This window comes from Bos mutus, chromosome 15 (assembly GCF_027580195.1).
Source record: "Bos mutus isolate GX-2022 chromosome 15, NWIPB_WYAK_1.1, whole genome shotgun sequence".
NCBI lineage: Eukaryota > Metazoa > Chordata > Mammalia > Artiodactyla > Bovidae > Bos > Bos mutus.
Genome location: NC_091631.1, coordinates 27584669 through 27609757, shown reverse-complemented (window position 1 = coordinate 27609757; position 25089 = coordinate 27584669). Strand labels below are relative to the sequence as shown.

Genomic DNA, 25089 nt, shown 5'->3' with positions numbered 1-25089 from the left:
CGGCTTATTCAGGGGTCTTGTAGAAAAAAAAATATAAGTCACTGAACACTCAGCCCAGCTAGATGCTCACACTCAGGGAAGAGCAGGCCCTCAGGGAAGCAAGACCCTTCACAGCCTGTTTAAGCAGAAGGGCTCTTTAGTTCTCTATCTCACATGCTCAGGGAACAGGGAGGCAGGCACACCCAGTTTTACTCTAAATTCTCTCTTCTTTTTTTGCCAAGCTCCTCTAGTTGGATCCACATATGCTAAATGCTTTCTATGAGATTCCACTGTGCTGGTCTTTAAGTAACTATACTGTTCTCCAAAACTGTGGGCTATATTCATTCAACCAGGCAAGCCTCACCTTTGATTTCTAGGAATTTCAGGACAAGACTTGTGTGGCCCTTGTGTGGACTTTCTTCACAGTTCCAGGTACACCTCTGTGGCATGACCGGCCAAACTGAGTAAACCCTGTTTACATTTTGGATATTTGGGAAGAGATTAACAACTCACTCTCACAGTCCCAACAATTTTTTTTGGGGGGGGGCTTCACTGTGGGACATGCCTTGTCTTAGTTCCCTGCCCAGGGATGGAACCTGCATTCCTGCAGTGGGAGCACAGAATCTTAACCACTGGATCACCAGGGAAGTCCCAAAGTCAGATATTTTTTTTTTTTTTTTTTGGCCATGTCAAGCAGCTTGTGGGATCTTAGTTCCCTGATCAGCAACTGAACCTGGGCCCTTGGGAGAAAGCAGAGTCCTAACCACTGGACAACCAGGACATTCCCTATTTTTAATTAGAATTCAGTGTATTGTGACTATTATTTTTACAGTGTGATTTTGAGTGATATAGTGTCTTCTTGGAGAAGGCAATGGCACCCCCCTCCAGTACTCTTGCCTGGAAAGTCCCATGGACGGAGGAGCCTGGTAGGCTGCAGTCCATGGGGTCACTAAGAGTCGGACACGACTGAGCGACTTCACTTTGACTTTTCACTTTCATGCATTGGAGAAGGAAATGGCAACCCACTCCAGTGTTCTTGCCTGGAAAGTCCCAGGGACGGGGGAGCCTGGTGGGCTGCCGTCTCTGGGGTCGCACAGAGTCGGACACGACTGAAGTGACTTAGCAATGTCTTCTTATAATAGATAAAGAGGAAGGCATCATGGTAAAGGCTTCCTTCATGGGCTTTCTCCTGGGACCAGAGGACAATACCCAGGTAGGCATCCTCTTGTGTCATTGGGAAGGGGCAGGAGATGAGCTACCACAGAGACTCCAGAGGTGGTGTTTACCTCAAAGAATTCTCCATGGTCTGATCCTTAGCTTTGAGTCTCCACAACTTGGTTTTGTGGGTATCCTAGGAAGATGCAAGGAAATGTATATGAGCCACACTATTAAGAATAGATTTAAAACCAGAATTCATTAATTAATTTCTTTGATAATCAAACTTTGATTGACACTGGGCCTGAGCCAGGCCACATCCTAGACTCTGGATGTAATGAACAAAACAGACTTGGTCTCTGCACTTAGGAAGCTTACAGTCTAGTAGGAAAAACACATAAACAGGCCATTCCAACCCAGTGAGGTGAGTGTGCTAGTTACAGGAACAGCTAGAAGAGGCCCAATCCTAGAGGAAGTGACAGAAGGAGATGACATGGAGAAAAAGCCTATTCCTGATTTCCTAACCTCAGTGAGGGTTCTCACTAAGCATCTAGCCTTGATGTCATTTTCAATTCTCCCCTCAACCTCAATCCATCACCAAGGTACATTAGATCCACAGCAAGTCTCTTTGGTTTATCCATTTCTTTCCATCTTCCCTGGTCCCTCTGTACAGACTCCCCCCAGAACTCTGTTAAGTCCATGATTATAGGATCAGAGCATCTCAGCATCAGAGGTGTTTCAGTGCTGGGCAAAAGCTCAGATGGCTTCTAGGACCAGACAATCAGTGAGCGAAGCTGTCAGAAACCGTGGCACATTGGAAACCCTTTCCCATATAACGGGAAAGGAGAGTGCTGCCATGAGGAAATGTGGGGCCACAAGTTTGCTAGATATTTCTATATTTTTAAGAAAAATGTAAAAGTTTTATAAAGAAATTTTCTAATTTTTTAAATAGAAACAAACTTCAGATTTAAAATAAAAGTGTTCATCACAAGGAAACTTTTCCTCTTTTTTCAATTTATTTTTGTATCTATATAAGATGATGGATGTTAGCTGAATCTTTTGTGATAATCATTTCATGATATAAGTAAATCAAGCCATTATGTTGTATGCCTTAAACTTATACATTGATGTATGTCAATTATTTCTCAATAAAACTGGAAAAAAAAAAACTGTTGGGGAAGTTTAAGGCGTGACGTGTCCTAATGCCTGAAAATAACTTTGAAATGTATCAAAAGATGCATTGTTGGGTGGATAGAGGCAAGGATAAGTATGTGATAAAGCAAATACAGAAAAAATGTTAATTGCAGCACCTAAGGGATGCATATATGGGTGTACACTGTACAATTCTTCCAACTTTTCTGTATGTTTGAAATTTTTTTGTCTGTGAGGGGAGATTTTAATTGAAAAAGAATTTCGAGCCACTATCGTGACTTCTGTTACAAGCTGTAACAGACTTTATGAACATGAGGTAAAGGTAACGAATTAATAATATAAAGTCCTAAAACAGTCCTTAGAATATTTAATACATATTATATATATTATTATTATCAGTTTGCAACAGAGGAAGTGGACACAAATTGGAAGAGATAGGTGCCTCAGTGAATTTCACTGAGGGCTTTCAGCCCCAAAGCCCTTTTATTTTTTTATTCTTTGGTTTTATTAAAGAATAAAGTGAGCAGACAAGTGTGTGTTTATACTTGGTTTTAAACTGATGAGAACTGGGCTCTAATTAAACTGATGAGAACTAGACTCTAAACTTCTCTGAATTTTTTAAGCTCTGATTGAGATATTGGCTCCTCTGTCTATGGGATTCTCCAGGCAAGAATACTGGAGTGGGTTGCCATGCCCTCCTCCAAGGGATCTTCGTGACCTAGAGATCGACCCCTCATCCCTATGATCGACCCCTCATCACTCTCTCTCCTCCATTTGCAGGCGGGTTCTTTACCAGTAGTGCCACCTGGAAAGCCCCAGGTTTCTGGATATTGTTGTTCAGTCGCTCAGTTGTGTCCAGCTCTTTGCGACCCCATGGGCTGCAGCACTCCAGGTCTCCCTGTCCATCGCCATCTCCTGGAGCTTGCTCAAACTCATGTCCATTGAATCGGTGATGCCATCCAACCATCTCATCCTCTGTGTCCTCCCCTTCTCCTCCTGGTCTTTCTCAGGGTCTTTTCCAATGAGTCAGCTCTTTGCATCAGATGGCCAAAGTATTGGAGCTTCAGCTTCATCATCAGTCCTTCCAATGAATACTGAGGATTGATTTCCTTTAGGATTGACTGCTTTGATCTCCTTGCAGTCCAAGGAACTCTCAAGAGTCTTCTCCAACACCTCACAGTTCAAAAGCATCAACCCTTGCACCGCGTTTTTCCCTTTCCTTTTACCAAAGTGAAAACTACACTTCCCATGAGCGCTCACAGGCGTCGACGTCGCGCAGTTCTTTGTCGTTGCACAGCGCCCTTTATACGCACTTCCGCCTACTTGCAACTTCCTTTCCTTTCGGCGGCTCGCGGCGGCAAGATGGCCGTGCAAATTTCCAAAAAGAGGAAGGTGAGATCCCGGGGCCAGGTTGCAGGGAACTGTGGCGTTTCGCGGGTCAGGAGCTTCTCTGGGTGCTATTGCGAGACCTATAGCTCTTCGCTATACCCGGGGCAGCGGCTGGACTGTGCCGCTTTCCCGTAGGCAGCGGATGGCGGTGGATTGAGCGCAGGCCCGTGGCTGCTGAAAGCAGTATGCCTGGGATAGGAGAGAAGGATTTCTGCCGGTTCTGGGCGGAGAGCAGAGATGAGCACTGAGGGCTCCTCCTGCGCTGAAGGAGCGCTTGTGAGCCTTACTTAGTCAGTAGTTAGTAAAGTTACTAAACGTGATGTTTTGAAGGCATCAGCCTTTTCCCTCATCGAATCATGGTTTTTAGAAAGGGAGGTAGCAGTGTTTGCTTGCCTTCCTAGGCGTGTCTGGGTGCAGGCTTCTGACTCCGAGGACCTCAGTTGGGAAGGTTACTGACAAATTCTTGTTCTGTCTTGGGGTCAAGGAAAAGTTCTGGGGAAATTGAGGGAAGGGGCCTGAGGAAAACGGTTTGATAATTTAAAACCCTTCAATGAAGAGGAGATGACGAGTCTGACTGGAAGTGTTCTCTTTGTCCAGGTGACCCCTACCCTGTGCCGCGTTCTGTGGCACAGTGTTAAGGGCCTGGATCAAAGTTAACTTCCAAAAGATGACCTAGAGGCATTTGTCTGAGAAGGGTTTGCTATGTTTCCTCTGGAACAAGGCAAAATAATTGATGATGGGTCGTTGGTTGGAGTTGTTGAATTTTTATTAGGGTTGCATTGACTGGGCTAGAAAAGTGAGCCCATGTCCAGATCCTGATTTTCATTTTACTTTTGGTTAGTTTGTCGCTGATGGCATCTTCAAAGCTGAACTGAACGAGTTTCTCACTCGGGAGCTGGCTGAAGATGGGTACTCTGGAGTTGAGGTCCGAGTTACACCAACCAGGACAGAAATCATTATCTTGGCCACCAGGTAAAAAATTCATTTTTCTGGCCATCACCTATAATTGTCGTCTGCACTAAGGTGATTTGTTCTGTAAACTTAGCAGAACAACGGTTGAGTCTTAGTGAATGAGTTTTTAAGCTGCATTAAAAAAAAAAAATGATTATCTCTTAGTTCTTATCATCCAAAATTTAAACTTGGTTGTGTCAGATGAATTAGATTTTTACTACCACACATGTGCAAGATTTAAAATTACATCTAATGTTATGAGAGCTGTGAACTGTCACTCATCATTTTCCCCAGGACACAGAATGTACTTGGTGAGAAGGGCCGGCGGATCCGGGAATTGACTGCTGTGGTTCAGAAGAGATTTGGCTTCCCTGAAGGCAGTGTAGAGGTGAGTGATCCTGGCTTGGGCCAGAGGCTACTCTGGGCATAGAAATGGCTGTTGAGGATGATGTTGTGCTGTGCTTTGTCACTCAGTCGTGTCCAACTCTTTGTGACCCCCATGGACCCAAGGCTTCTCTGTCCGTGGGGATTCTTCCAGGCAAGAATACTGGAGCTGGTTGCCTTGCCCTCCTCCAGGGATCTTCCCAACCGAGGGATTGAACCCAGGTCTCCCACATTACAGGCGGATTCTTTACCATCTGAGCCACCAGGGAAGCCCTCTTTAGGATGGTACTTCCGAAAACTCATATTATCACCCTGAAAGCTTACTTGTGATCAGTGAGTATTACAAATGGATTGGTATTTTGTTGAAGTTCTTTTAATAAGCAGTTGGCAGCCGTTTATGTCCATCTTGGATATAGTAATGATACGTAGGAGAGACTGGCTGCCCATTGATCTCCATGATTTGGCTGTGGAAGGAGGTGGGGGTGGGAGAAAAATGAGGAATGGTTCAGTTCAGTCTATGTCCCTGAGTGTTTGTTAGATGTGGGCATCAATGGCACCCCGCTCCAGTACTCTTGCCTGGAAAATCCCATGGACGGAGGAGCCTGGTAGGCTGCAGTCCATGGGGTCGCTGAGGGTCAGACACGACTGAGCAACTTGACTTTAGCTTTCACTTTCATGCATTGGAGGAGGAAATGGCAACCCACTCCAGTGTTCTTGCCTGGAGAATCCCAGGGACGGCGGGGCCTGGTGGGCTGCCGTCTATGGGGTCGCACAGAGTCGGACACGACTGAAGCGACTTAGCAGCAGCAGCAGCAGCACAGTGAAGGGCCTCCCAGGTGGCTTACTGGTAAAGAATCTGCCTGCTAGTGCAGACTCAGTCCCCGAGTCAGGAAGATCCCCTGGAGGAGGGCATGGTAACCCACACAGGACTCTTGGCCTGGAGAAGAGGAGCCTGGTGGCCTGTAGCCAATGGGCTTGCACACTCAGCCACTAAATGAGGACAAGTATAGTGATACATAGAGTGGTGTCTGCTTGAATCATGAATGTGCTGATTTTTAGTTGAAAACAGTGGTGAGTGTAACAAGTTTAAGAATGTGCCTTGTTTCTTTAAAGCTTTATGCTGAAAAGGTAGCCACAAGAGGACTGTGTGCCATTGCCCAGGCAGAGTCTCTGCGTTACAAACTCCTAGGAGGCCTTGCCGTGCGGAGGTAAGAGTCCTTATGATTGTGTCCTGTGAATCAGTATATCAGCTATTTTGTTAATTTAGTAAGTGGACTGTGACAGGCTCAGCTAGTCTCTGAGGGCTTTAACAATAAGACATTGTCAGTCCATGTTGCAGCCTAGTTAGAAAGACTAGTAAAGACACAAGTGTTTAAAAAAGTGGGTGGTGGTAGTAGAGCACTGTGTGCTTTGGGAGTAGAACGTAGGATGGGGCTGGGAAGTGGTTTGGGTTCATGTTGAAGTCATTCACATACATTGTGTGGTGGTAACTCTGGGTCTCAGACAAGACTCATTGCTGATGAGAGAGCTTAAAATCTAGTCACGTATGCCCTCTAGGTATGTATAGATAGTAATGTGAGGAACAGAGGACATGAGGTGGTTAGATTGGCCCCAGAGCTGGGCTTGCTAATAAGATTTCAGCTGGCAGTTCCTTGAGCAATTTCACTACTTGGAGTAAATGAAGTGCCTTGCTTGGGTGTTGGGAGTTCATTAATCCTTAATGCAGAACCTTGGGAGGTTTTTCAACAGAGGAGGGATGTGAAGGCTGTGCTGTAGTCGGGTTCCCATGGGAGGAATGCCGTAGGCAAGGGTGTGCAGAAGACTGCATACCTGGTTTGACTGCCATCTCCACCACGTAGATCAGTGACACGTCTGGTGCCTGGGCCAGCATCAGTGTTGCCAGTAAGAACTGATGAGAAATAAACATTTTCCGTTTCCAACCCAGACTCACTGAATTGGGGAGTGGGGGAATACAGCCCAGCAACCTGTCTTCATAAGCCCTCCAGGTGAATTTTGCACGCACTGAAGTTCGAGTGGTTCATTTGGACCTTGAGGCGATTCTATAATGTGCAGTCAAGTTTGGAAAGCACTTGATTAGAAGGAACTTGATGTGTTTCCCTAAGGAGTTCCCTAAGATGGTGTGTGGTGGGAGTGGAAGAAGGTTTCTATCTCTTGGGTCAGGCTCTGGTCAAACTTACTCTGCATTAAAGGGACACTGAAAGTAGTCAAGTGCAGGCTGAGTTCTGATTTGAAGTGGGGTGGGGTTGAGTGGTCATGTCTGGTGATGACACAAATGGCTGTCTGTCTCTTGTGCGCCCAAAGGGCCTGCTATGGTGTGCTGCGGTTCATCATGGAGAGTGGGGCCAAAGGCTGCGAGGTCGTGGTGTCTGGGAAACTTCGAGGACAGAGGGCTAAATCCATGAAGTTTGTGGATGGCCTCATGATCCACAGTGGGGACCCTGTTAACTACTATGTGGACACCGCCGTGCGCCATGTGCTGCTCAGACAGGGTGAGTAGCCAGGAGTGCTTGGGGCAGTGGCTTAAATGGGTAGGCGTGGTTTTACACCTGCTCTTCAGTGTTTGGGGATTGGGGGTATAGTGAACATCTTTGCACTCTTCGGGTTCATTGTTTAGCTTCATGGAAGAGAGTTGGTTTGTCCTTGTCTCAGCCACTGGTGTACCCTTCAGTGATGACACGATGACGAGTCAGAAAAGGCACGTTCTGCTCTCGGGCCTTGTCAGTGCCACGTTCTGTGGTGCTGTGCATGGGTCCCTTTTGCAGAGTGTCCTGTTCATTGATTGATTAGAGGCATTTGTCTGAGAAGGGGCCAGACACAGGATGCTTGACTAACCTGTTCTTTTCTTCCTTCTGCTCTGTTCTGTTGTGTAGTGGGGGGTAGTGGAACTATAGGTAGGTCTAAACTATGGCATCTTCTAGGTGTGCTGGGCATCAAGGTAAAGATCATGCTGCCTTGGGACCCGACTGGTAAGATTGGCCCTAAGAAGCCTCTGCCTGATCATGTGAGCATTGTGGAACCCAAAGATGAAATACTGCCCACCACCCCCATCTCTGAACAGAAGGGTGGGAAGCCAGAGCCGCCTGCCATGCCCCAGCCGGTACCCACAGCATAATAGGTATGTCTGTAAGGGCCTCTTGGGGCATAATGGAACAGTATTCCACCTCGTGAATAAAAAGTAGATTACACTTGCTTTACATGAGAGGACACAGATTGGAGCCAGGGACTCATTTAGCCCTGGTATTCTTGAGTGTTTGCACTGTCTTCTTTAGTTCAAAAATTTCAGGTCACTCTTACTAGTAATCAGCTGTTCTTCCCACAATCCGTTAAAACGGTGACAGGCCTCTCCTACGCCTGGTGCCTGTTGTGGTGTTTGTTTCTGGATGTTCTGTGTGTATTGATTTTCATGTAAACCCGACACTAAGGTGAATTTTCTGTTCTTATTGTATTTTGTCCGCTTTCAGGTCTCCTTGGCCGCTGGATCTGGAATCTGAATGTTGCTCTGCAAAGACCTTTAATAAAATCTTTTTAAAAGACATGTGGCCTACTAGACTCTACATCTAGGATTCAGGCTGAGGGCCAGGTCACCCCATGGGAGCATTGCTTGATCGATTCCTAAGAATCGATCACAGCCTGGTTTCCAGTGTTTCTGTGCTTTCCTTAAAAATCCTGTTGGTTTCGGTGTGAGGAGAGGGCAGGTGTGATGAGAGAACCCAAGCAGAAGTAACCAAAGTAACCCTCTCCTTGTGGGGGAGTAAATCTGGTGATGGTGAAGGCTGATAATTTACAGGACAGCACCTTGATCGCCTCAACCTGAAATTCGGGGTTAAGGGAAAGTGAATGCTGAAGAGCCTAATGTTCAGAAGTAGGTTCACCTAAGCATTATAGAGTTGTGATCAGAATCTGCATCTTTGTGTCCTTGTTCTCTTAACCATTATCCTCTAGTAAAGTATAAAGGGTACTTAAATTAACTACCATTCAGTCTGATGACTTAAAGAGTTTTATACTGATATGTGGAGAAGGCAGTGGCACCCCACTCCAGTACCCTTGCCTGGAAAATCCCATGATGGAGGAGCCTGGTAGGCTGTAGTCAATGGGGTTGCTAAGAGTCAGACACGACTGAAGCGACTTAGCAGCAGCAGCAACATACTGATATGTATTCATAAGAAATTGGATTGTCTTCATTGATTCAGGTGAGACTAGTGAGGGACAGGCTGGCATGCAAATCCTACAAGACTAAAGGTAGTAAATTATGTTGAGAGCATACTGACATCTGTGTTGTCCCCTCTTTAATAGAGCATTGGATGTTTCTACTGGCTAGACAGTAATACCTTAGTTGTTTTTGTCAGTGTTTGTGGAATTGAGACCATGTCTCGGTGGTAAAAGTACTCCCCTCTAGAATAATAGCTATCGTGTTAATCACCGTTTACTGTTCCATGGAATGGGCTCGTGTATGTATATTTCATCTTGTGGCTAGGAACTAGAGCCTGAATACCAAAACATTCTCCTTACTCTGGGGTGGCACATTTCCAGGAGTGAGTCCTTTCTGAAGCTGAAGAAAGTTTTCTGTAAAGGCCCAGGAGAGGTGGTTGCTGAAAATTGTAGTGTTTGAACTGAGCTAAGCTGAGGTGTCGGAAAAGACTTAAGAGTCCCTTGGACTGCAAGGAGATCAAAGCAGTCAATCCAAAACAAATCAGTCCTGAATATTCATTGGAAGGACTGATGGTAAAGTTCCAATACTTTGGCCACCTGATGCTGGGCAAGATTGAAGGGAGGATGAGATGGTTGAATGGCATCACTGACTTGATGGATGAGTTTGAGTAAGCTCTGGAAGTTGGTGACAGGGAAGCCTGGCGTGCTGCAGTCCATGGGGTCACAAAAGAGTCAGACCTGACTGATCTGATAGTCAACATTTTCTGTCTCAGAAGGTAATTTTTTCTATTTTCTCCCTCAGAAACGAGATTTCTATATTTTATGAAATTTTTATTTCTTCAGCAACTTAACTCAGTACAGTAGTGCCTCCACACGCACATCCCTTACTTGCAGCGGATGCACTCCAGGCCCTCCAGGGGTGCCTGATACAGCAGATGGGAAACGATACTACGTTTTTTCCTGTACTAATGGGTGGGTAAATACACAGCATAGATACATTTTAGACTTTAAAAAGAATCCAAGACTTCCTTGGTGGTATAGTGGGTAAGAATCCACCTGCCAATTAGGGGACATGGGTTTGATCCCTTGTCCAGGAAATTTTACATGCTGCAGAGCAACTAAACCTGAGCACCACAACCACTGGAGCCCACGCTCCGCAACAGGAGAAACCACTGCAGTGCGCTGCAGCTAGAGAAAGCTGAGCGCAGCAACAAAGAGCCAGTGCAACCATCAGTAAGAAAGAACAGTGAGTCCATGTAGTGATTGTGTAATACCAAGTTTTATTCTGTTGTGTATGAAGTTTCCCTAGTTCCTTTGAAGCCCACTAAGAACTCCAGTTATGTAGCTTACTGAATGGTAACAATTCACATTCGGCAGGCAGTCGGGGGCCCAGAGAGCAGTGGACCAGGAGCCAGGGGTCCCTGTATATATGGTCTAAGCAGTCGTCCTAGGACGTTAGGACACGGCTGTGGCTGTCACCTTTTGCTTGTGTTCCTGTGAGCCTCTCCAGGGATAAGCACTGTCTCCCCTCATCAGGTTCCAAGTCCAGAAGATCTGGGGCAATACGCTCATCAGGCTGGAGTCTCCCATGGTGGGAACGCTGGAGCTTCTAAAGGGTGCTGCATCCCACACCATTTTCTCAGATTAGCAGGGGCTGCTTGGAGAAAGCAGACTGGAGATGGCAGACCCAAACTGGAATCGTCCCATGACCTAAGTAAGCAAATCCCAACTCTTGAGTTCCTCATTTGTAAGCATGGGAGGGAGAAGAGAGGATCATGATAGCACCTCACAGGTATTATGAGATAGAGATCCAGGAAACCTTGGTTTTAAGGTATTCAGTGGAAGGCTTTTGTTCCAGGCACTGGAGGACACAGCCATGTGAAACACCTCTCTTCCAGAGGCATCCTATGAGTGTGTCACAAGAGACCAGAGGTGTCACACAGAGGCCTGGCCAATTGTCAGGTGATAGGAGGGCTGATGTTAAGTGTACAGGGAGGGAGTGATCAGCTCTGGGGTGGAGGGTGTTAGGTCTGCCCAGGCCTGACACCCGCCTAGACAGCAGGAAAGGGCATTGGCACTTGGCATGAGCAAGCACTGGGACAAATGGCCATCATGGGGGAAACTGGGCAGTCTGCCTGGCTACACAGAAGTGTTTAGCCTGGGGAAGATGCCCACGTCTCTGGGGAAAGCTTGCCCTGCATTTGCTCCTAACTTTCCACTCGCTTTTACCTGGGTAGGCAATACAGCACCTTCTTTGCCTTGTCCTGGTGTTTTCCATTGGGTGGGAGGAGGCAGGCTCTGAAGCTAGGCCTCTATCCCACTGCCCTCCCCTTTTGCCATTATCAGCATGTCCAGATGGTCACAGGGTCCCTAATCTGGGATAATCGGAGGGTAGGAGCTCAGCTGGGACCCAGGCCTTTGTGCTGGGTGTTTTGGGCCAGCCCCAGCTGGAGAGATCATGCAGACAGGGCCCTGGGGCTTTGGAAGATGGAGAACAGCATGGGGCTGCCCTGTACTGAAGGGGATGGAGGGGCAGATGATAGCTCTTCAAAAGGCAATCTGAGTGCAAATAAGGGAAGCCCCAGATGGGGCCTGCCAGCTCTGCTGGGCCTCGCCTCAGTCTGTGGTGTCCATCCTTTGTTCCCTTTTTCCTCCACTGGGCACACCCCTCCCGACCCGACAGTTTTATGTTGCTGCCCCAGAGCCCCAGCCAACCCAGCTGTTTGTAATGGCATCAAGAGCTTGTGCCCCCCGTTTATGCTGGGGCTGTGGCATGTCCAGATGCAGAGCTGGACTCATTGGTGTCTCAGAGGCCTGTGGCATTGGTGCCCACTACCCTGGGCTTCCAGTTTGCTATGAGCCTTGACCCCAAGTCTGCTCAGGGTTCTGCAACTGTCTTAGTTTTGTTTCCGCTTCTTTCATGAGTGGAGGAACCCCGCCTTGGCCCAGGCTTATAGCAGCGAGCCTGGGTTTGGAATCTGTTTTTAATACCTTTATCCCAGAGTCTGAATCCAAAAGCTTGAGCTTCTGCCTTACGTTTTACAGTTCTGTTTCTGGTCCTCAGACATGTTTGCTTACTTATGAGCCTATGCCTCTTTTTAGTTGTCTGATTTTTGATTTTATCTATCACTGAAAGTGTTAGTTGCTCAGTCATGTCTGACCCTTTGCGACCCCATGGATTGTAGCCTGCCAGGCTCCTTTGTCCATGGAATTCTCCAGGTAAGAATACTGGAATGGGCTGCCATTTCCTTCTCCAAGGAATCATCCCAACCCAGGGATCGAACCCCGGGTCTCCTGCATTGCAGGCAGATTATTTACCATCTGAGCCAGCAGGGCTAGGTGGTTAAATGGGAGAGGATGGTTTAGAAAGGGAGAAGCTTTCTGACCAGAAGTGCCTCTTAGATTCTGAAGCTTCATGAAATCTGTGGGCTGTATATTCTACCTTCTTTTTTTTTTTTTTCCACCCTTCCTCTCAGGATCTAAAATAGGGGCCCATGGAGAGGTACCCAGTAAAGTCAGCCCTGGGTGCAGCCTCTGGGACCACGATCCGTCCTCTCAATTCTAACAGGAACTCCGTTATCCCAGGCCCCGGGGCTCAACACTTACAATCTTAGACCTGAACCCACAGACCCAGCAATGAGTGCAGTCTCACTGCTGGTTGCACCTAAATCCATAAACCCACATTCTGGATTTCCTAAACTCTGTTTCAGGGGCCCCCAGGCGGAGAATTTCTAACCCACGATTCTGACCCGCCTCAAACCTCTAGGGCTCTGGATCTCAGATTCGAGCGCTAGCTTGGGACGCCCCCACCTTGAGAATCCCACTTGACCTGGCCAGTGCCTGGTACTTCATGATGCCTATGCGTAGACTCAGTCCAGAGTTTTTCAAGCCAGATGCGGACCTTTGGAAAGGAAGGAGGTTTCAAACCTGATTTTCTGTCCCTATGCCACCGTCCAAGAACTACCTCCCCAGAAGCCCAGACCTCACCCCGAATGGGTCCTTAAGCCCCAGCCGGAGGATAGGTCTCCGCCTAGAGGCTTCATATTACTTCCAGCAGTCAGAAATGCGTATTTTTGTGGGGGAAGGGGCGGGCTCAGGGACGAGACAGCCATCTGACCCCTTTTTCCCTCCTCAGGAATCCTATATTCTACCTTCTACTAAGTATGTGGCCTTGGGAGAGTCTTCTTTTCTTACAGATATTAGTAACTAGCTAACTAAAAGTTTGTTTTTGTTTTTGTTTTTTTAACTGTTGATAATCTGAAATATGGGCTTCCCAGTTGGCTCTAGTAGTAAAGAACCCGCATCTCTTATGCAAGAGACATAAGAGATGCAGGTTCGATCCCTAGGTCTGGAAGATCCCCTGGAGGAGGGCATGGCAACCTACTCCAGTATTCTTGTCTGGAGAATCCCATGGACAGAGGAGCCTGGTGGGCTACAGTCCATAGGGTCACAAAGGGTCAGACACAATAGAAGTGACTTAGCACAGCACAATTTGAAATACAAGAATAGTGACTATTCCTGGGAGGAACATGGGAAGGGATGGATTGGGAAATAGACAGGGGGACCTACAAAGGCATTTGTAATGATCTATTTCTTAAGTTAGGTTGTGGGAACACAGATATTTATTTTATTATAATTTTTAAACTGTACAAATATATTTCTTTTTATGCATGAAATATTTCATGATTCTTTAAATGTCCACATTGTTATTATGAAGGTAAATGAAGTAACATGAAGTGCTGAAGTGCTTTGTAAAGAGACATAGCAGGGAGCAGATATTGGGCATTACTTCTCCAGGCAAAGGAGGCTTGAGCTGGAACACAGACTCGACCTTTGAAGAAGGTTTTATTTCTACAAGAAAAGGGGCAGTAAGTTAAGACGCTGTTTACATGGAGGTGCCATAAGGGGAGCAGTGGTGAGCCTGAGTTCTCCCTCCCCTCCCACCTCCTGCCTCAAGTATGAGTCACCTGCCCCGGCTCTGGACGATGGTGACGCAGCCATGGGAGCTCGTGCAGCGCTGCAGGGACGGTTGGGCCTCCACCTGCCCACTGCTGGGGTCAAAGGTGAAGACCCTGTCGGTGCTTTCCCCATGATCATCCCGCCCGCCGAGGATGTGGACTTTCCCATCACACACAGTCACGCCACAGCTCTCCTGGGTGGACAGATGGAAAGATGATTAGCTATGTGGTCCGGCCAGGGGTTCCCTCTGTCCCTAGCTGGCTAGGCCAGACAACAAAACCTTGACCCACAGAGTATAAGCCAACAGTCTGGATGGTAGAGAAGTAGGAATTGGATGGACCTGACTTCAAGCTCTGGCCTGACCTTTGCTAAATGAATGACCTTAGACAAGTCATTTCACCTCTCTGGGCCTCAGTTTCCTCACTTGCAGAGTAATAAGAATAATAGTACCTTCTTCATAAAGTTCCTTTAACTTAATGAGATAAAGCACGTAAATCATTTTACATGTGCCTGGAATATAGTAAGCACTCCAATAACAGTAATTACCACCACCACCATCTTTGGATCTCAGAGAAGCCAGAAATCTTAGGCTCCTAGAATTAACTGGAGATCAGAACTGGCAAGGACCACCAATCCACATCCCTAGATACTCTCAGGAGCTTTGGAGAGGGAACGGAACAGTGACGGGGAGCAAGGAATGCAGAGGTGGAGCATCCAGGGCCTAGCAGCTCCCTTCTCTAATACCAATGAGGCAAGGGAACTTAGCAAGTCCCCTCTCCGCCTCCTTCCTCCTCCCACAAGAAGCTACCAGGTAGTGGCCTACAGAGAGGAGAGACTGCAGGGCCACTGAGACCAAGCTCCCCATCCAAAGCTACAGCACTTCGGGGCTGGGATTCCAGGTTCTGCTTCATGTGGCCTTGCTGGTGGCCTCAACCTCTCTAAGGCCAGTCTCCTTTGAAGCCCAAGGTTGATTATCATTGTAAGGACTAAACTAGAGAACATGTAAAACCACCTAACATGGAGTCAGACACAAGACTCACTACCTCTGAGATCCAGATCCTTAGAAGTGAGTCTTTACCCTGCTCAATGGAACCAGTGCCAGGGCTGTACCCAGGAGCATCCACTTACCACAGGGCTGGGGAGGACAGCTGCCTCCCCCCAGACATCTGTGCCAGGGTCGTAGGTGAAGATTTTGCTCATAAGGCCGCCAACCACATAGATGGTGTTATCCAGGGAGACAGCGTCAAGGCACCGCTGTGAGAAGGGAGCCGGTGACCGCAGGCTCCACCGGTCCTCCTTGGAATCAAAGCACTGCACCTGAGGGGCCGGAGTGGCGGTGGTGAGGCGTCACCCCCTAACTGCCCCACTGCCCACACCTCTCCTCTCTGTTGGGGGCGCTCATTCAGCACATTTGCCTATGTCCACCAGTTCTGAGCTTGGGTCCTTCCCTTCAAGTGTGCTCTGCCTGGTTCCATGTTCTAGCCCCTCTCCCTGGACTCCTGTTGTCAAAAGTGTTCTCATCTTTCAAGGTCCAGGAAGAGGTCTGTATCCCAGGAGGTAGAAGTACTGTCTGCATTAGTGCTGTAGAGGGTTCTCAGAGCAGGTCCCCTGTGGAGATGCATTCCTGGCTGCATAAACTGTCAACCCTCTCTCCTTTCTGGTGCAGTGAGGTCATGACAAGGTTCTAGCTGGGGTGTCTTGCCGCCCCCATTCCTATAGCTGTCCATAGGCGGCCTAGGCCCACAGGTGTTTACGCCCTCCACAATTTCTGAATGTTCGAGCTGCTGCACAAGCAGGTGCTAAAGAGCATTCCCCCAGCCAGCCCAGGGGGCACACCAGGAAGGTGTGCTGGGAGTGGGGCTGGAATACGGTGAGAGCCCTAATTTTGCAAAGTTAGATTTTAGGGCCACATTCCTATGAGGCCATCAGAGCAGGGAGGAAGCTGCCACAATGTTTTGTTCACAAAAAGCCTAAATGTACAAAATTTGTACATTTTTTGATAGATGGAAAATTTGATAGACTATAATTCAGCCACCCAGTAGACTATCACAGAGACATTGAAATGATGGCTGCGAAGAGTTTCTATGCATGTAGGAAGTACTTATAATACTTTGAAGAAGAAAAAGCAGGATAGAAAATTTTACTAGTGGAATGTGAAATTGAAACAGAAAAGCAAAAGTTAGTTCAGAGGAAGCCCCGAAGGCAATGTACCAAATATTAATAGCAGTAGTTATCCTTACCTGATGAGATTATGGTTTCTATTTCTGTTTTCTAAATTTGCAATAATAAGTGTATTATATTTTCGAATGGAGGAAGAGCATTTTAATTACCATTGCCCTCGCTTAATTTTTTAAATCTTTGAAACCCGTATAGCACCAGGCCAAACATTTAGGTCCAGACCTACTGTGTGACCTTGGGGTCCTTTTTCTGAATTCATTTCCTTGCCTGAAATATGGGGAGGATGACTCAGTGTTGTCGATGAAATCAAGAAAACGGACAAGGCCATGAAAGAGGTAGCTCGGCTCCTGGCACACAGCAGGCCTCCCCCGCCCTCTGCTGGCCCACCTTGTTGGTGCTGACGCCATCCTGCCCAGCGCCCCCGATCACGTAGAGCCGGCCGGCGCAGGGGGCCACAGCGGCTGAGCTTACTGCCTCGAGGAGCGGGGCCGCCGACGCCCAGGTGTTGGAGAAGGGATCGTAGCGTTCCACGCTGCGCAGTCGCCTCAGGCCATCGAAGCCGCCCACAACGAACAGCTGTGGATGAGGTGGTCACCTTGAGTCAGGGCTATCTGCATCTTTGCCCCACAGCCACAGGCTGGGTGTGGAGAAACTGTCCCACCCAGGGAGCATCCCAGCTCCTGGCTCCACCTATGCCCCAGCCATTACCAATCCTCCCTTAGATTTTCCTCTATTAATGGAGACTGGTTTCTAGGATGGGTACTGAATGTGGTAAGATCTGCAAAATAACCTGCACCAAGTTAATGCTTATGGACAAGCTATAAAAGTTACTGTAAGAATAGCTAGTAATTTCTTAAAGGTTTACCACCTAACTTAACTGATCCATTTTATTTGCATTTCTAAATTTGGGGTGTAACTTACAAAGATAATTGGCAGGTTTTTTTTTTTTTTTTTTCCGGTTGGTCTTAAGTGGCGGAGTCAAGATTCAAACCTAGGTTCTTTGACCCCAGAGCTCACACCCTCGACTGCCTGACTACCAGACTGTACTGTCATTACTATTTTTATTAGCATTACCATTATTAAGCAACTTGGAGCAAGTTCTTTTTCATTTAGGTGCCCAAGGCAATGGCACCCCACTCCAGTACTCTTGCCTGGAAAATCCCATGAACGGAGGAGCCTGGTAGGCTGCAGTCCATGGGGTCACAAAGAGTCAGAGACAACTGAGTGACTTCACTTTGACTTTTCACTTTCATGCATTGGAGAAGGAAATGGCAACCCACTCCTGTGTTCTTGCCTGGAGAATCCCAGGGACGGGGGAGCCTGGTGGGCTGCCGTCTATGGGGTCACACAGAGTCGGACACGACTGAAGCGACTTAGCAGCAGCAGCAGCAGCAGATCCCTTCTTAAAAAGAGAGGATCCTAGAGGGCCCTCCCCCAGAAGGCCACAGATCTCTGCCTTGGGCCCAGGGCAGCAGCAGCGAGGTGTCCCTACCTGCCCCTGCACCACCGCCATCTTGTGTCTCCACCTGCCCCTGTGCAGCGAGGCCACCTTGATCCAGGTGTGCAGATGGGAGCTGAACATCCAGACATCACGGCTGTTGATGTGGCCGCCTAGGGGGAGAGAAGCAGCTGTTGTCCCCAGGCCCTCTTGCTATCCTCTATCCCCAGGGCACTCCAGGACAGCAGGGGCTGTGTTTTATTCTCTGAACCTCTAGGGCCCAAATCTCAGGGAGGGCACAGTCCATTGGTATCAAATCGATCTTTGCCATTGTGCCATGACAACAGGGAAATTGTTGACTCCCTGTAAAATTGTGTTGTCATGGGAATTAACTAATATAAGCTGCTTAGCATAATGCACAGCACATGGTAGGCTAGATAAAGAGAAGTGGTTAATACTAATCTGAATTGAAGTAAACACAGCTGAATAAGGGGTGGAGTCACACCAGTGATTGGCTCTGCAGTACCTCTACAGTATGGCGGTGGTGGTTTAGTCACTAAGTCGTGTCTGACTCTTGCGGCCCCATGGACTGGAGCCCACCAGGCTCCTCTGTCCATGGGATTTCCAGGCAAGAATACTGGAGTGGGTTGCCATTTCCTTCTCCAGGAGATCTTCCCAACCCAGGGACTGAACCCAGGTCTCCTGCATTGCAGGCAGATTCTTTACCGACTGAGCTATGAGGGAAGCCCACCTCTACAGTATCAACAACTGTAGGTTATCAAAAGGATCTGGTTGGAGGAAAAACACAAGGCGCGAAATGATGAGCCAATCCTGTGGGACTCCATTTATGGCCTCCGCCCTCACCAGAAACATAGATGTCATTGCGGAGAGTACACGTTGCGAACTCCGAGCGAGCATAGCCGGGCAAGCTGGGCAGCGGGGTCCAGCGCTGGCTGTCTGGATGGTAGGCGTCGGTGAAGGGCAGCTTCAGGAGCCCCTTTCGGTCACAACCACCGATGACCACGATCATTTCAGCTAGGTCCATGAATCTGGCATGGGGACAAACCCAATGCTGGTTAAGCTACACCCAAGTTTCAGCCTTTTCACCCTCTCATCGACTGCACTGTGCGGTCCTGCTGCCCTTCTGCTCCCCATCCTCCCCATGTTGACTCTGCCACTTTCAACCTCCCCTCTGGCCATTGAGGTTGATCATTACTCCTGACCGCATTTTGCTGATCTCTAAGTTACAGGAAAAGCATGCTTACAAAGCCCTAACCCTTACTTAGAAAAGTTATCTTGTTTACTCGACTTTGGCTTTCCAAAGGTTATATAGCTGAAAGTAACAGAGCTAGAATTCAAGCCCCTACTCTTGACCTCCATCGGGGAGTAATTTTGCTGTGTCCCTCCTCCTATAACCATCTCCTAAACCCATCCCCTAATCACGAAATCCATTGAACCAAGGTACACACCCTTTTAGCAAAGCATTCTCCCCTCCCACTGACCCCTCAGATTTCTGACTCCACCAGAATTTCCAAACCCTTTAGCCAATTCCTACCTAATTCCTTTGACAAATACTGAACATCTTGTACTCTTGTTCCAGGCCCTGAGCTTACTGTTAGAGATACACTGATGAGTAAGACAGACTGTCCCTTATTCCCGTGAGCACAACAGACCATCCTGAGTACTTCACCCAAAGTCTTTGGTCTGATGTTGCAGGGGTGGGAGTATGCCTCTCATTTTTTCCCCAGGCGCAGCCTATTTTAACCCCTTACTAGACCGCACTCCCTGAGGTTAATGGGTGTCGCCAAATCACTCCTGAGACTACACGAGACAGTTTGTACATGATAATTTTTCAAGGACCCAGAATCAAGCCTATGAAATGTCTGTTGAATGTATGACTGAATCTCATTCAAGAGGCATGATCAAGCGATAGGATTAAAGGATGGTGGAGGATTGTGCGAGCGGCTTAAGAAAGCCTGAGTAAGGCAGGGCGGGGGGCAAGGGGCGGGAGGCATACCTCCGCGGCCGGGCTCGAAGTGCGCCAGACTCGCGGCCCAGGATGAAACAGGCGCGGGCCTCTAGCAGCAGCGGACGGCACTCGCTGCACGCCTGCAGCAACTCATCGGCCTCCACCTTCTCCAGGAAGTAGGCGGGCGCCAAAAGGGGCAGTCGCACGTGCTCCAGCAGGCGCCGCAGCTGGCCGCGGCGGGCCGGCGCGTCGTGGCGCACCCAGCGCATGGCCGCCTCGAACACGGCCTCCTCGTGCGCCACGCCCAGCGCCGGGTCTGCCAGCAGCGCTGCCACCTCGTCAGGCGTCAGCTCCAAGAAGTCAGCGTGGCGCGCCACCTCGGCGAACGCCTGGCGCAGCACGCGGCTGCAGCGCTCAGCCAGAGGGGCGAGGGAGAAGGCAGCCGCCACACGGCGCAGCGCCAGGCTGTTAGCGGCGCGCAGGCGACCCTCGAGGAAGCGCGCGCAGGCCTCACGCAGGCCCGCCACGCCCAGCCGCTCAGCCAGCGCCAGCACCGCGGCCGCCTCGTCCTCCGCGCGCAACCGCACGCCCGCGCAGTACACGTAGTCGAGCACTACGGCCAGGGCCGTGGCCACCGCTGTCCCGGCGGGGCCTGGCGCCTCGGGCACCACGGGCACCACGGCCAGGCCACGCTCTGGCCTCCCGGCCGCGAACAAGCTGCGGAAGTAGGCACTGCCCGCGCTAAGCGCCGCGCGGTGGCACGGGAAGTCGCGGCCACCGGCTCGCAGCACCACGTCGGTGAGGATGCCGCTCCGCCGATATGCGTTCAGGGTCTGCAGGACACGCTGCGCGTGGCAGGACCCCGCGCATGGCGCCTCGGAGCCCCACTCCGACTCTTCCAACACGGGGCCCTTCAGCATCCTGCCGGGCAAAAAACACAGACAGCGTCGGCAAATCCACCTGGCTGGGGCCCTGCCAGAGGACAAGAGGCCCCTCTTCCATCATTCCTTCTTTAGTTCACTAGTTTACTCAGGCAGGCATACACGATCTTAACATGTGCCCCCCCCATTCATGCAACCGCACTCCCTCCCATCTACCCATCGAGATTCCAAATGGTCTCAAAGAGCTAGTCCCTGCCTACCCAACGGGCTAGACCCGTAGTTGTACCATCTCCTGCCCCACTTACCCACTTCAGCCATATTGCTCTTTCTGTGCTTCAGGCTCACTAAGCTTTTCCCTGTCAGTCTCAGCAGGAGACAGATGGCATGCTTTTAACTGGGGTAATTTAAGAAGACTCTAATAAAGGAAGGATTTATGAAAGCATAGACAGTGCTTTGGGACTCCTACAAAGGATAAAGCAGTGCCACGTGGCTACCAACAGCCGGGAGACTTTACCTCTCCAAGGTCTAAAGGCAGAGAGCTGGGAGGTTATTGGAAACTATACAAAATACCTGTATGGGAGCTCTCTGACAGGAGCTGCAGCCTTTGGTCAAGGAGTTTGGGGAAAGTAGGCACTGACCCCCTCTCCTCATCCCATCTGCTCACCTAGGGATCTCTGTAGGTGCTCCCAATTAACCACACCCTGATTATTCTAGTTAGTATCGGCCCCTCCTCTGAGAGTACAGGATCTGGCCCATAATAGGTCCTCAGTTAGTGTCTGCTCAAGGTCGAGTGAATATTTTGAGCTGGTGTTTATTGAGAGCTCTTGTCTGTGAAAGGCAGTGAACAAGATTGTCCCTGCCCTTCTGGAGCTTCCATTGAGGTGGGATTCTGTGAGGAAATACAGAACATTAGGGGAGCTAAGAAGGGGCACTGCACCCAGTTGGAGGGGAGTCAGGGAAGGCATCCTTGAGAGGAGACAGAAGAACAGATAGAATTAGCCAGGTGAAGGAAAAGGAGTGGGAGGGAGGAAGTCTCCAGCTGAGAGAACAGCCTGTGCAAAGACCCAGAGGGAAAGAAGGCATGAGGTAAGAGCCCAGCCTGAGAGGGAAGTTGACCCTCTTTCTAGTAAGTTCTCTGTTCTCTAGGAAGCCCTGTGGGTGGTGGTGGAAACACTGGCTCTAAGGACTAATCCAGGTGCTGATCCTGCCTCTGCCACTGCCTCGCTCGCTGTGCGACCTGTGCAACACCTCCCCTTTAGTTTCCTCATCTGAAACAGGGTCATAAATGTCTCCTTTGTGCAGTGGTTGTGACCTGGTGACTGTTAAATGGAATGTATGAGAAGTGCTAGGTTTATAGTACCAACTCAACAAATGTTTCCTTACATACTTTTACCCAGGAGGAAGGGAGCACATCACATATGTTAGTTGCTTTTATGTACATAGTTTCATTTGATCCTCAAAAACCTTAAGTTTGTTTAGAGTCTTCCTTTTCTTAAGTTTGTCACGAGGAAACAGTCACATAGATGGAACCTGCCCTTCAGAGGTTGCTGTGAGGATCAAAGGAGGGGTGTCTGTGAAAGCATTCTATAGCCTGAAGGGCTGTAACGAATTGGTTATGATTTGGCCACTATGAACATGCAGCCTCTGCTTGCATACCTCTGGGGACAGGGGGCTCACTCCTTTATGTGGCCACTTACTCTAGGGGAGCAGACGTCTGCTCTCTGCTCCTTGCCCCTCCCTCCATTCTTCTGATCCCAGCTGCCGTGCCTCCTCTGAGCCTGCTTTGCCCTGGGAGTCAGATCTTGCTTAGTAGTCAGTCTGGCTTTCACTGTTTATGCCTGGTCCATCCTTGCTAGCGGATCCCCTGTCTTAGCATCAAAGGAAATGAGCTTCATGGAGGGCAGGGTCCCAGCAAGTTAACTACTTTGCCCAAGTAGAGGGGCTGAGCCCTGAACCCGCCTGGCTCTAGACTCTGCATGCCCCGTGGCTCAGCCACACTTGCCAAAGTGGGGGCATGTCTCAGGAGCAGCCCAGGACACTGGTAGGAGCTGGGAGGGGTCGTGGGAGCACGCTGCCCTCATTCTGCTCTCCACTGGTGGAGAAGGCAGCCACTCTGAGCTGAGATCCAAGAAGGCAGATCTCATCAGCGTCAGGAGGGATTTCTCTCTGCAGAGACATCCTGGCACAAGGGGAGAGGGAGGGAGTCCCCTTGGGGGAAGTGCAGCAGTGTTTTCTTCATTCATTCTCCTACTGTTTACGGCACTGGGCACTTAGAACACACTGACACATCAGACCGAGTTTCCGCCCTAGGGATTTCCCGTCTGGGGGCTAAAGAACACCCCATTGGAGCATGAAAGGTAGGGTTCCCTGGGCAGGGCTTGATTCAGTTTTCTCTCATCCCAGCTAAGAGTCTAGGCATCTCAAACTGAGGGTCCTGACACAGACTGAGGTACCCAGCCCCTAGAAGTTGACATGTCACCCTCTCTTTCACACTCACACCCACACCTACACACACACACTCAGACTTGTAGACACCACACAGCCAGGGCAGCGCTGCCGCCTAAGTCCCCAGTTGCACCTGGCACTTACCTGGCCATGACCTCTCCTGGGCACTCTGTGCTGCTGCTCCTGCACTGACCACTCCTGTTTGTCCTGCCGCCTGCACCCCTGGCAGCCTGGGCACAATGTCCCTGCCACTCTGCCTGGACTCCCGCTCAGGCTCAGCTGCAGGAGGACAAAGGGGATGGACGCCGGTCGAGGGGGGTGGATGGGGAGGGGAGAGTTAAGGGGGAAGGGGAGGAGGGGACACTGGGCTTTTGTTCTGCTCTTGGACCAGCCCTGGGAGGGGGAGAAGGGAGGAGCCGGGAGTAGGTGTAGGATCGATCGACTGTGCAACTCTGGGATCCATGTGCCCAGACTGGGGGTGATCTGGAGCTGGTTGTGCTCTTGAGTGATACATGGATGTGAGGGTGTGTGTGTGCAGGCAGGTGTTCCAGGGTACTTGTATGTGTGTGTGGGAGTGCATGGGGATGTGGTGACTGTGTGGCATTGGGGCAGATGTGACTAAGAATGTGACTGCACAGCTTAGAGGTCTAGGTTTTCCTCCTGCCTCTGTGACTCTGTGCAGTGTCTGTGTTCCTGCTTTACAGCAGACATGTCATTGTGGGACTTTGTGTATCTGGTTACAGGCATTGTATGTCCCTGTCTTTGTCTGCATCTCTATGTGATTATTTATCTCTGTGACAGGGGTCTGTCGGCATACAACAGGGGGCTGTGTCTCGTGGACTGCGTGTATGGACAGCGTATGGTCCCTGGGTCTGTGGTATGGTATGAGCTGAGATGGCTTTCACTCAACCAGGTACCCACCCTTGGAGTACAGTCAGGCAGGCGTGGGGGTGTGGGGGAGAGAACAAGGCAGCTCTGGGTCGGCCTGGAGTCCTGGAGCCAGAGAGAGGTGGCGCCCTGGGTTGGTGTCTGATCATTTGCTGCCTCTATGAAAGGCCATTGGGCCTGATGTCTTTGGGGCAGGCAAGGGGGGGTTGCCTTTATGGAAGAGGGCAGCAGGCTCGGGGGAGGTTGCCTTGACAAGAACCTGGATGGGGCAGCACACCTGGGACCTGGCCCTGGCTCTGCCGGGATTCTGCGTGCAGCTCCAGGCAGATAACTGCCCAACCCTTAGCCTCGGCTCTTCATTTCAGCAGGATTGGTAGTCTAGTTGTGGTTCCGGCTTTGTCTTACCGGGGTGCTGTGAAATCAAGAGGGGTTTGTGAAAGCCATGTGCCTTGTGGAGTGGAGCGGGTGAACCTGGGATCCGGATGGAACCCGCCCCAGCAAGGCTCAGGCCAGCTGAGTCAGTGGAAGGAATTGTAATGGGAGGGATCAATGGCTAAGCATGTGTCCTGAGGCCTGGGGGAGTCTGTTCCATGGACTCTGCTCCAGGGAATGGTGTATCCTGTTTCCCCCTAAGAAAGGATTGTACATGTTGCTCTATGTTAAAGGATGTGAGAGATTCCGGCACCATTATACTGGGGACAGAGGGTCCAGAGAGGGCTCTGGAGAGGGGGAGGGTAGGCTCAGCCTGGACAGGCCTCACCCAGTAAGGTCCAAGGTAGCAAGAGAGGAGTGGGTCTGTGGAGATGGCTGGAGGGAGGGGCCCTGTCTCCTGTTTCCCTGTGAAGGGCAGTCAGGCTGTCCTCCACAGACAGGAGGAGGTTACGAGGAGGGCACTGGGAAGGTGGGCTTCTCAGTAACCCCCCAGGTCAAGGGACAGGAGCCAGGGTTGAGCACAGGTTCAGCTGAGGGAGGAGAAGGGCCCAGCCATCTGCCTAGCAGGGGGACGGCCTCCATCTTTCCATTGTTTGGGGTGAGGGGAGGCAGCCAGACTGCCTCTGTGTTGGGGGGTGCAGGGGTCCAGTATAGGGCCCTGGTGAGAGTGGGATGCTGACTGGCTGCTCCACTCAACACTCCCAGGCCCTCTCCCTGCT

General features: G+C 49.9%; 2 protein-coding genes and 2 non-coding genes across 4 annotated transcripts; 3 read left to right on the top strand and 1 right to left on the bottom strand.

The window, feature by feature from the left end:
• Window positions 1–3549: 3549 nt before the first annotated feature.
• RPS3 (ribosomal protein S3) lies at window positions 3550–8566 on the top strand. Its single transcript, XM_005903228.3, has 7 exons — window positions 3550–3678; window positions 4517–4647; window positions 4921–5014; window positions 6124–6218; window positions 7333–7520; window positions 7950–8146; window positions 8493–8566. Exons 1-6 carry the CDS (start codon window positions 3649–3651, stop codon window positions 8141–8143), a joined length of 732 nt encoding a protein of 243 aa, XP_005903290.1. The 5' UTR covers window positions 3550–3648; the 3' UTR covers window positions 8144–8146; window positions 8493–8566.
• Window positions 4221–4370, top strand: LOC138991061 (small nucleolar RNA SNORD15). Its single transcript, XR_011467107.1, has one exon. It is a non-coding gene; the product is annotated as a small nucleolar RNA SNORD15 (small nucleolar RNA).
• On the top strand, window positions 7694–7837 carry LOC138991060 (small nucleolar RNA SNORD15). The gene has a single exon (XR_011467106.1). It is a non-coding gene; the product is annotated as a small nucleolar RNA SNORD15 (small nucleolar RNA).
• A 5577-nt stretch (window positions 8567–14143) lies between the features above and the next one.
• Window positions 14144–23202, bottom strand: KLHL35 (kelch like family member 35). Its single transcript, XM_070383086.1, has 7 exons — window positions 23195–23202; window positions 19773–20645; window positions 18620–18804; window positions 17810–17928; window positions 16705–16893; window positions 15268–15456; window positions 14144–14332 (listed from the first exon to the last, which is right to left on the bottom strand). The coding sequence occupies exons 1-7, from the start codon at window positions 23200–23202 to the stop codon at window positions 14144–14146; spliced, it is 1752 nt and encodes a 583-aa protein (XP_070239187.1).
• Between the last annotated feature and the right edge of the window lie 1887 nt (window positions 23203–25089).

Excerpts from the sequence above, each read along its gene's own strand:
- KLHL35 (XM_070383086.1), bottom strand. Across the intron at positions 18,805-19,772 it reads CTTCGAGCCCGGCCGCGGAG|ATTCATGGACCTAGCTGAAA; the intron begins GTATGCCTCCCG and ends TCCCCATGCCAG. Across the intron at positions 15,457-16,704 it reads ATGGCGTCAGCACCAACAAG|GTGCAGTGCTTTGATTCCAA; the intron begins GTGGGCCAGCAG and ends CCGGCCCCTCAG.
- RPS3 (XM_005903228.3), top strand. The coding sequence starts at position 3,649 with ATGGCCGTGCAAATTTCCAAAAAGAGGAAG. Across the intron at positions 3,679-4,516 it reads AAATTTCCAAAAAGAGGAAG|TTTGTCGCTGATGGCATCTT; the intron begins GTGAGATCCCGG and ends ACTTTTGGTTAG. Across the intron at positions 7,521-7,949 it reads CCATGTGCTGCTCAGACAGG|GTGTGCTGGGCATCAAGGTA; the intron begins GTGAGTAGCCAG and ends GGCATCTTCTAG.